Source organism: Equus caballus, chromosome 14 (genome assembly GCF_041296265.1).
Source record: "Equus caballus isolate H_3958 breed thoroughbred chromosome 14, TB-T2T, whole genome shotgun sequence".
Taxonomy (NCBI): domain Eukaryota; kingdom Metazoa; phylum Chordata; class Mammalia; order Perissodactyla; family Equidae; genus Equus; species Equus caballus.
The window spans coordinates 87,804,224-87,818,096 of record NC_091697.1 but is presented as its reverse complement, the minus strand read 5'-3'; the positions used below and the strand labels follow the sequence as shown (position 1 = coordinate 87,818,096).

Below are 13,873 nucleotides of genomic sequence, written 5' to 3'. Positions count from 1 at the left end.
GTCCGTGTTCTTCCTAAAAATAACACAGACAATTATTTGAATAGTTACTGAGCACTTAATGGACCAGACAGTAGTAAACTTATAAGGTAGTTATCTATTCAAGAAAAATTGAGACAAGGGAAACTGAAGATCAGAAAATGTAAGTAACTTGCGAAAAACTATTAACTAAGTAGCATACCCAAAATCTGCACTCATTTGATCTGATTATAAAGGCTTTTACCCACTGGGCAGTACCACCTACTTGCCTCTTATGGGAGTGGTACTGGAGACGAGGTAAACCAAAGTAAAGAGTTAAGAGCAAATATGGTTAAGAGGAGCTGAAGGATGAAGTAGGTTGTAGGTTAACTAGAATCAAACTTTCTATTTCTTTCCTTTCTAGGTGTCAACTTCCTTTGCTTCGACAAGCAAGTCTTACAGTATGAATCCCACAGAAACCAAGGTATGAAGTATCTTTAAGGATCAACTTGAGTGAATGCCTTTAGGCTGAGTATATTGTAAAGCAAAACAAATGTAGACTAATTGTTGACACATGAGTTAGGTGTCCTACAAAGCTTAGGTTAGGGAAGTAAGCATTTTTTCCCTAATCTATGGGGATCTTTGGAAACTCAGCTTTCCTTCCAGTGTTCACCTCAAATGTCATCTCTACATGTCTGCATTGCTTTAGAATATTTAGAAAAGGATAGTCATCCAGATTTTTTTGGTCCTAGACTTGATTGAGTTTTTTAATTGTAAGGTAATCTCAATACGTTTCTCTGGATCTAAATGAGAATATAAATTCTTAACTTATTACTAAAATGGTTTTATTATTCTGGCCATTTAAAACTAAATATAAGAATGAGGAAGGTTACACTAAGTGAACATAGAAGTGAAACGGACAGTGGTTATTTCAGATGCTTTCTGAAGTTTCTTCCTGAAATTTGAGCCATGTGGAGCACCGTCTTATTGATAAACCTTTGCTGAGCTCTGATTGGGATTTATTCTAATAATACTTCTGGAAATTTCAGAAGAAAAATAAAAGATTGTCCTCCAGTGGGATTGCCACATAACGTAAGCCTAGTTCTGAAGAGTTGGTTGAAGCTGGCTTGAACCCTTTAGTTACCATGTCTCAAGCTCTGTTTCTTGGGAATATTCTAGGATGGGGGATTAAAGAAGGGGCATTTTCAAGATGTTCTCAACTAATTATTGTGAGCCAATATTCTTTAGTGCCTTTAAGGGCTGTCTCAGCTCTGTTACTATTAAGTTGCCCTTGTTTAAAATCATTCACATGCTTTTGCTTTCTGTCTTCCATATTATTTTGCTTTCCCAGTGGAATCCTATGCCAAAGTTTAGTACTGGTGCCGTAACTTAATGCTGTTGGGGGAACCTTTGGCCTCATCTTGAGCTGTTTTTAAAGGACATTGCAAAAGTCTTGAAACACACTGTCCAAATCTAAGCTCTTATAAATGTCATTTAGCATTCATTTTTAAGTTTATTTTTAACGTAAAATTGTGTTTTTATTTAGTGTTTTATATTTATATTAATTTCTTAATTGTATTCATAATTTACATCATCCAGTGCCTAATTTATCTATTAGCTGTCACTACTTATTTATACCAAGCTTAATCTTAAAAAATAAAAAAACTGATCTTAATCTTAAAATAATTTTAAGATTATAGTAGAAGCTTCTACCAAAAAAAAGAGTTCTCACTGAACTTAGTCCATGAAAACTGAAGAAAGGAGATAGAAGGGAGAGCCAGAAATATAGGATTTCCTTTTTATTATTTTGATTCTCATTTGACCCATTGCCTGATTCTAATTCATCCTGCCTGACTCTCAGCTCGAGGACCAATGATTGTTTCAAGTGTGCCCTGTTTTCCAGAGCAAGTGTCAGACTCTTCAGTCATTGCTGAAGCATTAATCATGAGAATTCTTGGCAGTCCTACGGAACTGGAGGAAGGGAGGAGAGGGAGAGGAAAGTACGAGAAAGAAGAGAGGGAGAGACAAAAATAAGATGCACATGATGACGTCATGTCACTGATGGCTGACTCAGGACAACTTTTGGCCTCAGTTCTCTGTTGTTGATGGATTTCAATCACACTATTCTCCTTAATCACTTCATATGCTTCTGATATTTGGCTCATAACATTGATACTAGTCTCCTCTTAGAGATTTTTGTGACCTAGATGAGTGTAGTTCTCCAAATATTTTGATCTTTTAGAGAAAAGATGTTAGTTCAAGGTAATACCTATATGAAATCCTTGTCACATCCTACTTCTTTCAAATGAAAGTCAGTGTAGCTCTAAAGGGGGGTGATCTGGCTGGATCTAAGTTCTGTCTCTCTTTCACTAGCACATTAGAATTGGTAGTCACACTGCTGTGTGTCAGACGGAAGGTCAAATCATTTCTAATCAGGATGAGATCTCCAAGAGGCCATGTGGCGTGGACGCTGGAACCAGATGGCCCAACTTGGAATCCTGGTTCCACACTGGCTGAGCAGTTGGAAGGCTCCTCTTTACTTTGGTTTCTTTATCTGTACAGTTTGTAGGAGAATGATAATAGTATGTATTTCACAAGATTCTGTAAGGCAGCAAACATAGAAGGATGTTGGACAGCGCACAGCAGGTGCCCAGCAGGAGCTGGCTGGTACTGGAGAGACAATGCAGGGCAGCACAATGATTGAGAACACACAACCCTAGCTCCACCATGGGTGTCCCTGGGAAGTTATTTAACTTCTCTGTGCCTCAATTTCTCATCCATGAAATGGGATAATAATAAATAATAATACCTGTCTCAGAGAATTATTATGAGGACTAAGTGAGTTGGCACATGTAAAGTTTAGAACAGTCCCTAGTACTAAGAGGTGATCAATAAGCATTAGTTATTACTGTCATCACTGTTATGTTCACCATCCCCACTACCACCAAACATCGTTAGGAAATGTGTTAGTGATTGCTGATTAAAATGTGCATTTCATTATAAGCTGCTGTGTCTGTGAGCGTACATTCTTAATTGTATGGTAGAGTTCTTCCATGCAAAATCTTGATTGCCAAATTACAGATTAGAAGCTATTTTAGATTTAAACCACTACAATACCAGCTGGCTTTCCCTGTTAATCATTTAATAAATTGTATTTGCATGAACTCAAGAAAGTATTGTGGCACATACAGAAACTCATTAACAAGGATCCAATGTGAAAGGATCCAAAATTTAAAATTTTAGAAACGTCTTTGATCATGAACTTTGCTTCCTTCCCCAAACAATACATGTGTTGGTCTAACAAGGGCCCATTATGTGAGGAACATATGTATCTTCGTTACCGAAGCACAAGACATAATAAATTAAGAGGATATTTGGTGTTAGCCTCTTCAGAAAATAGAATTAAAAATAAGGATTTATGCTGATACCACCAAACAGGTAAAAGGGAAAGAAATGGCAGGAAGCATGAGGCCTAATTTTTAATCTCTTACTTTGAAAAATTCATAAAATATTTAATCAAGTCTTCTTGTTTTCATATCTTACCTATACTGAGAATATGTGTGCATACTTAAGGAATTGTCTTTTTTGACACAGGTAACTTTTGGTTGGGTAAAACTCTATAAGATACTCCTCTCAAGATCCTAAATCACAATCACCTCTTCAGAAGCATTCCTAGAATTTTACATTAGATTATTATGCAGTAAAAATCCACACACTATTTACAAAATTATTGTAAAAATTATGTTGGCAAGATTTCAGAAAACTTTTGACAACACCTATGACTAGTCCTTTGATCATTACTAAACATTGAAATATAGGTGGAAAAAATATTGCTTAAGCACTCTTACACAGAGAAGGAAGGGGAAGGAAAGGGATCAGAAATTAATTTTATTAATGGAAATCTTACTGATTCCCTATCACAGAAAAAAAGTAAATCCAAACTGAAATATTTGCCTGAGACTTTAGAATTTAAGCGCCTACAACTTCTTGGAGTTATATACATATGCATAGAGTAGATGCAATAGATGAATAGAATGGGTCTCGATAAAAACATTTTAGCCCTGTTTATACTTGTTACTTATTTGACTGTCAGATAAAATAAAATCACCCTTGCGGCTGTGCTCTTACATTAGGCCATTCCAGTCAGCAAACAGATGGAAGGACCACATTCTCCTAACAAGAAAAGACACAGAAAACAGGTGATGTGGTTCGTTATACTAGGGGACATTTCTAATTACTAATGGTCACTTCAGCCGCTCAGCACGTGCTAATAATTGCAGTTCACAATCTTCTGTAATGCTCTGACTTGTCACAGGCTTAGTTATCCATCGCTCACATTCCAGCACTAAAAATAAATTTCACTGCTTTCTGTGCCCTCAATTCTGTCACCATCCCATTGTTTCACACTATCAGCTGAATCCTATGGTAAGTGTTTCACTCATAAGCAGATCCATCATGTCAGTGGCTTTGAGGGATGAAGGTTTTAATTTTATTTTGTTTGTGTATTATCTACAATGTTTGTAGTAGTAAATCTTTACATGTCTTTGATACACATAGCAAGAAATAAGATGTAAATGGCCATCTAAATACTAAGAGCAGACTGATAATTATGGTGCCTAAGTGTTTATCTAAGGAGTTACAATTCCAAGCAAAGTGTAATAATCTTAACTCAAAGTTTATATTTATAAATACATGAAAATCATCTCTTTTTAGCTTCCTTGGTTGAAGAAAATTTTTGATAAACTTCGTAAACTATGTCCATTTTTCTGTCCTTCCTTTCTTTGTTTATTTGTGTGAATTTAGGCTGTAAAAACAGAACCTGAAAAGAAGTCACAGTCAACTAAGGTAAGTATTTAAGTCACTTAGTGAGTTATTTGAATTCTTTGCAATAATAATGAATAACCGGTTTCCTCATTGGTGGTACTGAATGGTAAAAGGAATTTTGTCAGCTAATTTAACTAATTCATCCTTTTGAGCATGATTATATGGACTATATATAAAATAATTATAGCATTAAATCCATATTTTAACATTTTAACATGTTAAAATGAATAGTATTTATTTTTATTTTTTTATTTTTTATTTTTTTATTTTTTAAAGATTTTATTTTTTTTTTCCTTTTTCTCCCCAAAGACCCCTGGTACATAGTTGTATATTCTTCGTTGTGGGTCCTTCTAGTGGTGGCATGTGGGACGCTGCCTCAGCGTGGTTTGATGAGCAGTGCCATGTCCGCACCCAGGATTTGAACCAATGAAACACTGGGCCGCCTGCAGCAGAGCGCATGAACTTATTAACCACTCAGCCACAGGGCCAGCCCCCAGAATATATAGTATTTTATAAGTGAAAGCAATATATTTCAGAAGGCATTTTGTTCAAATCTAGATTCTTGTTACAAGTGAAATAATTGTTAAAACTAAGCCGCAGGAACAAAGGAGAAAGGGCAAAGGGTAATGAGTATCCAATTACTTTAATGACGACACATCAAAAATAAATGTGTCTGTGGAACCTAACACCTAGATAACTTAAAGATGAGAGTCTTTCCTAAGGGACCAGCTGGGTTTATCTTGACAGTCTCATCTCAGTGTGTGGAACTAGTTCTCAGTTACTCGGGAGACAGCACTGACTCTCCCTTGGGAAAGTTTCCCTTGCCTTCCTGCTTCCTGGCTGTCTGCACAGAAAGCCTGTCTCTGCCCACATGGAGATGGACCCCAGGGTGTCTGCAGGCAGGACCAGTGTTTTTCCTCAGTCAGCTGCTGCGCTTGCTTTCTTCCAAACACGCTTAAGCAAATACTCAGATAAGACCAAGGTTTCCTGTGGGAGCATGGAGATGCTTTGGGCTGAAGTACTTTAAGTGCAGACAAGGGTGAGGTCATATGAGTGAGAGGTGAGGTTTATCTGATTTTGTATAAGGCCTCTTGGTGGCCCCTGAGGATGATAATTCCATTTTCTACTCTAGAGGAAGAATTCAGGAGCTAGGAGGAAATTGTCTTCTATTCCATATTTAAATGCTTTTGGTGATCTACCCAATCTCAAGAGAATTGGGTTTCTGGTGATACCTTCTTCTCTACTTATGTTTAAGTAGAAACATAAGAAATGTAGAAACATAAGAAACATAAGAAAATGATTTACACAGAAAAGACTGTGTAAATCATTTAATTGAAGAAAATACAGTGTTCTTCATCTTCTATGAAGGGAGATTTTTTTAAAAAGTTAATTTCTACAGTTGGATTCCCTATCAACAAGCTCAATGGTCACAGTGATCATTTGACATCTCTGTTGATGAACCTGCAGTTACCAAATGATCTACATAAATTGTGAAAAACAGCCAGTAATACAGAGATGCATACCTATTTCAAAAGTCATTCTATGAAATATTAAATTTTTCATTATTCTTCTCATAATTGTCATTATCCGACTGTTGGTAGGATTACTATTGCCCAGATAGCACATGGCTACTTCTGTAACTGGGCCTTTCCCAAGAGAGGCAGAATGGTCTAATTGGGGATTTTGTTCTTGAGCCTGTTTGGAAATATGAAAACAATGGACTCCAATATAATTGAGATTTTATCTTTTGAAATCGGCAGCCATCTGTGGTTCATGAGAAAAAAACCCAAGAAGTAAAGCCAAAGGAACACACAGAGGTAAATGATTATCATTAAGACTTGATAGCACGAGGTGAAGCTTTGTGTGCGTGTGTGTGTGTGTGTGTGTGTGTGAGATAAAATTCTAAACTCTTATCATTCAAGACTTAAGGCCTACTGAGGATGGCTATTTGTTTTTTGGCTAAAATGGTGCCACCATGTGACAATAGTAGGATTTACAATTTACTCGTGATTCTTGCTGAATTTGGGGAGAAGGATTTGCATTATTTAAAATTTTGTGCTTAAAGTGAAATTTTATCACATTTATATCATTAATTTAAATTCGCACAATTCAAAACTACATAAAATACAACTGTTATGAACACTTTCTACTCCATAGAAAAAAGTATCAGCATTTGTCATCGTTTTAACAATGTGTTTCGTGTGTGTGTTTTCAGCCAAAAAGCCTACCGAAGCACACATCAGATGCAGGAAGCAAGGATGCTCATCAAGAAAAAGCAGTTTCCACATCAAGTGAGCAGCTGAAATCAGAGAAATCAGCAAAACCAAAGGTAAATAAAGCAGATTAATAGTTAGGAAAGCAGTAATGTCAGCTAGGGAATAAAATGCAGGTCCTCTGTCCACACTGACTTGTGTAAGTGAGGCTGTGGAGCTATGCTGAATAGATCTTGTGTTATAATGATTTAGTGCTGTCCGTTTACAGGTTTTCAGAATAGCCTTCTGGAAACTTGGGCCTGTGAAAGCCTGAGAAGGGCATCCGATGAGTCTAGGGGATGTTCCATCCAGCCTCTCCCACTGCCCACTGTGCCCACTTGTGACTGTAGGCTGGCAGGTGGCAGACTCTGGTGTCTCAAAGACAGGAAGCTTGGGACTGAGGCTGCCTCCTGGACCCCTCACCTCATGGGCTATGGGAACACAGATGACCTACTTGATCTGCTCTTTACTTGGAAAAACAAATTTTTAGCTTCTCTTGAAAAATCGGAGTATCTGTCAATGGTGGGCTCACATGGCAACAATCGATTAGAGCCTTTACACCTGGTATGTGTGCTCCAGTCTATCACAGTGCTACCTGGCCTGCTTCACCTATTTGTGTTACCTGTGTAGACTCTGTAAGCTCTTGAGTCCAGCCATATGTGGTGCCCAGTGTTGCACCATGTGCAGTAGAAGCTAGTGACCATTCTCCTACAAGATGTCTACGAGGGTAAATGGGCTCAGTAGTGACATTTGAAATGCGTGATCGCAAAGATAATCTTTCAAAGATCCTTAGTCTTGTCAATTTCTTATCCCCTGCATTAGGCTAAATCACAGGACACGATACCTGCTGATGGAAAGACTGTTGTTGCTGGTGTAGCTGCAGCATCGGGCAAACCAGATGACAAGGTGAGCACGAAAGCAGATATAAACTGTATATGGGCCTTGATGCTCATCAGATCGCTTTGATGAGAAACGTATGCTCAGTGAAGACCCATTCCAACCCACTGCTTTAGGTCTGGTTCTCGTTAACCATTTAGGGTTCCACTGCTATCACACTCAAATAACCTATCATTTGGTAAAACTGAACACTGTTCATATGTGAAATTTTGTGAAGAGGAGCACGCATCTAAAGGATGTTGAGTGAGCAAGATAGTGGAAATGGTTTTAAAATCCACACATTCAGTAAGTATTGAGCACCTGCCATGTATAAGGCCTAGTATCAGTACCAAGGAAATTAACCTGTGAGCTGACTCAGATCCCGCCATCAAGATTTGTAGGTTTGAAATACGGCCAAGTAAAATTACCATGAGAATTTGAATAAGCGTTACTCTCAGCTTTCAACATGGATACCAGCTATCTTGATACTAGTAAATCATGAACAGTCATGACATCTAGATGAATGGACGTGGGAGGTTTTTTAAGGAGACAGCCCAAGGCCTCTCAGGAGAGACAGTATGTGCCCTGCTGGCTAATCACGGGCAGGTCTTCCTTAGATCCTCGGAAGAGCTGCTTCACCTGCTAGCCCAGCAATGTAAGATGAGTAGTAGTCTGCCGCACATAGCATTACACAGAGTGAGTCAGCAGATTGGAGGCCGTGTCAGCCTAGAAATTTTGGTACTTATTTCTCTGGAGGCCCCAAGTAAGTAATTGAAGCAACAATGAGAAGATGGAAATGAAATAGAAAAAAGTAGTATATATTTATCTATTTTCCTGTGTCTCAAAATGGGAAAAGGATCTCCCTACAGGCTAGATGGTGAAGAAAGGCATAGGATACAGGTATGGCACGTCTCCCTAAAATGTCCTTTTTTCTCAGGTTTTGAAAGAGAAAAGGCACATTATTTTTATCCAAACTTACGCAGAGATCCTATAGAGTAATAGCAAAATTTACGTAAACTTTTAAATGAAAATACCTAGCTTAAATTAAAATTTTTTTTCTTGCAGCAGACCTACCCCCACCCCCACCCCCAGGAGACACATGACTCTCTTGTGTTGGTGAGGAGTACTTAGATGAAATGGTTTGAAAAATGGATAGATTTAAGGCAGAGGGTTAGATCTATGAGAATAGATTTAAAAATGTAGTCCAAATTTGAAATTTTATGCTAGCTGTACATTAGCCAGGGTTACCAGTCAAATCTAAACAGTAAAATTAGGAGATGCCTATATGGAACTCTGTTGTGCACTGTCTTGTGCTGGAACTTGTAGCAAGTCATTTCACTTTTCTTGGCCTCTGATTGGTCTCCCATAAAAGGGAGTTGATCAGATCTGCATTTTGTTTTTTAGTGTCTACCATGTTTAAAGCACTGTGGTCTGACTCTTCAAGACCCCTGAGCTGCAGGCTGGCCCTTCTCGGGGTGGGGAGAAGCCTGTATACCTGGGGCTGGAAGTCAAGGCAGATTAAGAAAGGTCTCCGCAGGGAGCTCTTTGGTGAGGCAGTGGGATTCTGTCTGACTGGGGGAGTCCACAAGGAATTGAGTTAGGTGTGTGGAAGGGTAGCTAGGGTTGCAGGCCTGCAAAGGCATCAAGGTGGAAAAGCATAAGATGTGTTTGGGTACAAAGTGCATTCCAGCGTGGGTGAAGCACAGGGGCGGTAAGTGGTGGGGACTGGGCGACCAGAAAGACGGGTTGGGGCGCTGCTCTGGGGAATGCTAAGGTGAGTCTGTACATGTGGTAGTGATTCAGCTGGCAGCAGATCAACACTGAAGATTAGAGAGCCGATGGGATGCGATGCGATTCGAACCAAGCTGCAGAAAGATTAAGTGGCCACAGTGGGTGGGATGAAGTGCAGTAGAGCTAGGACGGTGGAAGGTTGGTCAGGGGCTGCTTCCGTAGTCCTGTGAGTCCTGATTTAGCCTGCGTTAGAGCAGGGGTAGAGTGAGGTGGTGGGGAGCAATGCAAGAGGCATTGCAGAGGTGAATCTTGGCAGAGACTGGAAACGCAGCAGTGCGAACAAGTGGCCGCTTATTGAAACAATTCACAGGTCCTGCAAAGACTGGCTGTGAGCCCTGGGAGAAGCCATCAAGAGTAGTGGAGAAAAAGGCAGGCACTTCTGGATTCGAATGTTGGTTGTCTCCTTTACTGTGTGACCTGGGAAGAGTTCTTACTTGACCTCTCTGAGCCTTGCTTTCCACATCCCTAAATGAGATTAGTATTATTTATGCTGTTGTGAAAAAGCATGTAACACACACCAGATACTGTCTGGCACAGAGCGGAATTTCAGTACATGATCAATGCTAGTAATATTATAATTAATTCATTTTTTTATTGAGGTAGCATAGATTTATAACATGTAAATTTTAACTGTACATCATTATATTTGAACTTCTGTATAGACTACATCATGTTCACCACCAAAAGTCTGCCTGCCATCCCTCATCATTGACTTCATTTTTAATTATGTAAAATTATTGAATTCTATAAAAGTATGTGAAAAAGAGTTTTTATTTCTTTCTAAACCCCCACCAGAAAAAAGAAAGTAAATCGTTAACATCGGCTGTACCAGTTGAATCCAAACCAGAAAAACCGTCTGGAGAGGTATGAAGATAGCAGTACATTTCTACATAAGATATTTATTCATAGTCTCTATATTTATCATTATCTGATTTCTTGAGGGCAAACAATATGGGGTGGTGGTAACTGAAAGGACCTTTTAAATAAATTACTGTTTCAAGCTAATCTGACTGAGTTGAAAGTGTGCTTTTCTCACTTATATTTGTAACGTTTTATATACCCTCTGTTCTGAGAACTCCAGTTATATCTCATGGAGTTTACCTTCCCGTTTCTCCCCTGTAAATACATCTTCTTTACCCAGAGGTCTCACTAAAGGATGTCAGGCACTCCCTTATTCTGAAATTCCCAGTTGAATCCGTCGAAAGCAGACAGGCCCCAAGTTCTATTACATGATCACGGTAGTCCTAAAACTGTAGTGGGAACATGGTAGTAGCAAAAAGAATTTTAAACAATCATTTTTAATCTGAGTTAAGTAGTAAAAGGTCTTTTCCAAAATTGTTGTCTTCCCCTTTAAATGCAGGTTATTCTCAATGAATCATTTTTAACCTCAAAAATAGAATGGAGGGGCTAACCCCGTTGCCTAGTGGTTTGCTGCTCTCCACTTCGGTGGCTTGGGTTCAGTTCCTAGGCGCAGACCTACACCACTCGTAGGCACCCATGCTGTAGCGGCAACCCACATACAAAATAGAGGAAGATTGGCACAGATGTTAGCTAAGGGCGAATCTTCCTCAGCAAAAAAAGGTAAAATAGGTTGGAGATACTCTTTCATTCCTTATACTGATTTAAGCCCATATTGACAGAGTAAACTGTCACTTCTTATAAGTTTAACATCCCTTTCAGGAAATTTTTATTTTGTAAACATCTTTGGGCAAACAAGTGAATAAAAAACCACGAATGAATGAAAGAGCACAAGGCAATCCACTTTTGAAACAGATTCTATCTGGAAGAGATGCCACAGAGAGATTTTGTTGTGGTTCTTTTGTATATAACTATGGAAAACTTGATAAGCAATAAATACCAAGCATTTCTCCTGTTGAGTATAATCACATGATCATAATTCTTTGTATTTTGTTATGTTTTTTCTTTTATTTTTTTTTTTTGACTGTCAGTTCATTGGACTTGCAGCTTTAATGAAGCACACATTTGTTCATGTAGTTAATGCTTTTAGACTTATTGAAATTGTGATTCTTACATGAGTATGGCTTTTTCTCTTTCCAACCTAGAATCTGTACTCTAGGACTTTAAATAATAAGGTCTATTACAGACCAGATTTTAATGATTTTGATACTTGAAGAACTTTTGATGTTTTGTATTTTTCTACACAGAATGGTTTTTTTGTAGTTAAGTCAAAAGTGAAATATATATAACAAGTAATCTTTAAATATCTGCTCTTTCTTTTCCAGTCAGGCATAGATGCTGCTTTGAATGACTTAATAGACACTTTAGGAGAACCTGAGGGTGCTGAAGAAGATACTACAACATATACTGGACCCGAAGTTTTGGTATGTGATCTTGATATGTGTAGAGATTCATACTTAATGGGTAGGAGAGCAGATAGTCATGATGTCATGGTCATGAGGCACAAAAGAATACCTAGTGTCATGTTGCTTGGAGAGAAACAGGGTCATGTCTGTTGCATAATAGCAACTAAAAATTGGTGTTGGAGATGGAAATGGTTTGTCCTGTGGTAGCTGTGTTATTCCAACAACCAATGTTGGTTCAGCAAACATTGTTTGATTGGGTTGCAAAGACTTATTTTCTCTCATTGAGATTTAAGTCCAATGGACTTGAACTTATTTTTATTTCTAGATATTTTCCCATCCTATCCTTGAACTTATTTTGATTTCTAAATATTTACCACCCTCATTTCATCCCTATTCCTAATAAGCAATAAAATTATATGTTCCTTAGTACTAAAAAAAAAAAAGTGCCATAAACTGGAAGAAAATATTTGCGACAGCCATAACAAAGGATTTATTTCCAGAATTTATGAAGAATTTTAAAAGTGGGAAAAAGACAACCCAATGGAAAATTAGGAGAAAACATAATTGGCCAATAAACAAATACAATAAAAGTCTCCCTAGTAATTAGGAAAACGATATGAAGTGGAGAGATACCACGTCACACTTAACAGATTGGCAAAAGGGAACAGTGGGACAGCTCTCCTAGAGATGGTGGATGTTGAAGATGTGTATACTCTCCAACCAGCAATTCCACAGCCACAGAGCTTCCCTGCGGGGAGGCTTGCCCATCTGAACAAGGAGTTATAAGAACAGGTGAAACATTTGGAAATGATTTTATTCAGCAGGAGGCAAGATAATATAGTGGAATACCTTATAGTGACTAAAATGGATTATTCATGTATCAGCATAGATATTTTACCAAAACAATTTTGAATAAAAATAATACTTTACAGAATGATATATAGAATATGATACCATTTTATAACATTTGAAAATATGCAAAGTAATGTATATTGTTTATGGGTATCTAACATATGGAATAATTGTTTTAAAATATGCTAAACTTTAAGTGGATGGATATGATAAAGTTCAGAATGGTGGCTCTGTCTGGGTAACAAGGAAGGGGTATAGAGTTGGAGAGGGCTACCCAGGAGACATCACTGTGTCTGATTTCTTTCTTAAGAATTGTATAAGAAATAACTATAGATCTGATAGAATTGAGTGCTGTGTTATATAGAAATTCATTTTATAACTGTACTTTTGTATTATTGGAAACATTAGATAATGAAAACATTTAAAATGTATTTTGATACAGGAATCATATTTAATATAATGGTTTGAATATTTTCTAGCATTACATATGGGTTAAGCCAATTGAATTTGGGCAAGTATTTGTGTAAACTTAGAATTTCAGAATTGTGTAAAGTACAGTCATGTGCTGCATAATGACGTTTCGGTCAACAACAGACTGCATATACGATGGTGGTCCCCTGAGATTAGTACTATGTAGCATAGGTGTGTAGTAGGCTGTACCATCTAGGTTTGTGTAAATACACTCTATGATGTTCATACAATGATGAAATCGCCTAATGACACATTTCTCACAACGTATCCCTGTCATTCAGTGCCGCATGACTGTATTGACTTCTTAATGATTTATGTTGCATCTCAATAGTTCCATAAATTAGTGGTGGAATAGTACTTTGGTTTCAGAATATATATATAATATTCTCAGCTAATTAATTGCATCATATCCCTGTGTGTATCATTTTGTTCCAGGATCCGATGAGTTCTACCTTCATAGAGGAATTGGGTAAAAGAGAAGTCACACTCCCTCCAAAATATAGGGAACTTTTGGCTGTAAGTTAAATG

The 13,873-nt window shown here is 37.9% G+C and overlaps 1 protein-coding gene across 50 annotated transcripts in view; it reads left to right on the top strand.

The window, feature by feature from the left end:
• Positions 1-13,873, top strand: part of CAST (calpastatin) — a 117,001-nt gene that overhangs the window by 66,644 nt on the left and 36,484 nt on the right. For 30 of the 50 annotated variants that reach the window (XM_070233264.1, XM_070233262.1, XM_070233261.1 and 27 more), the window contains 9 exons: positions 380-439; positions 4,089-4,154; positions 4,759-4,800; positions 6,540-6,596; positions 6,995-7,108; positions 7,854-7,937; positions 10,494-10,562; positions 11,942-12,040; positions 13,781-13,861. In XM_070233264.1, coding sequence (XP_070089365.1) covers positions 380-439; positions 4,089-4,154; positions 4,759-4,800; positions 6,540-6,596; positions 6,995-7,108; positions 7,854-7,937; positions 10,494-10,562; positions 11,942-12,040; positions 13,781-13,861 — 672 coding nt within the window. The remainder of the gene's footprint in view (positions 1-379; positions 440-4,088; positions 4,155-4,758; positions 4,801-6,539; positions 6,597-6,994; positions 7,109-7,853; positions 7,938-10,493; positions 10,563-11,941; positions 12,041-13,780; positions 13,862-13,873) is intronic. The other 20 variants (XM_070233275.1, XM_023617947.2, XM_023617949.2 and 17 more) reach the window with 1 other exon arrangement.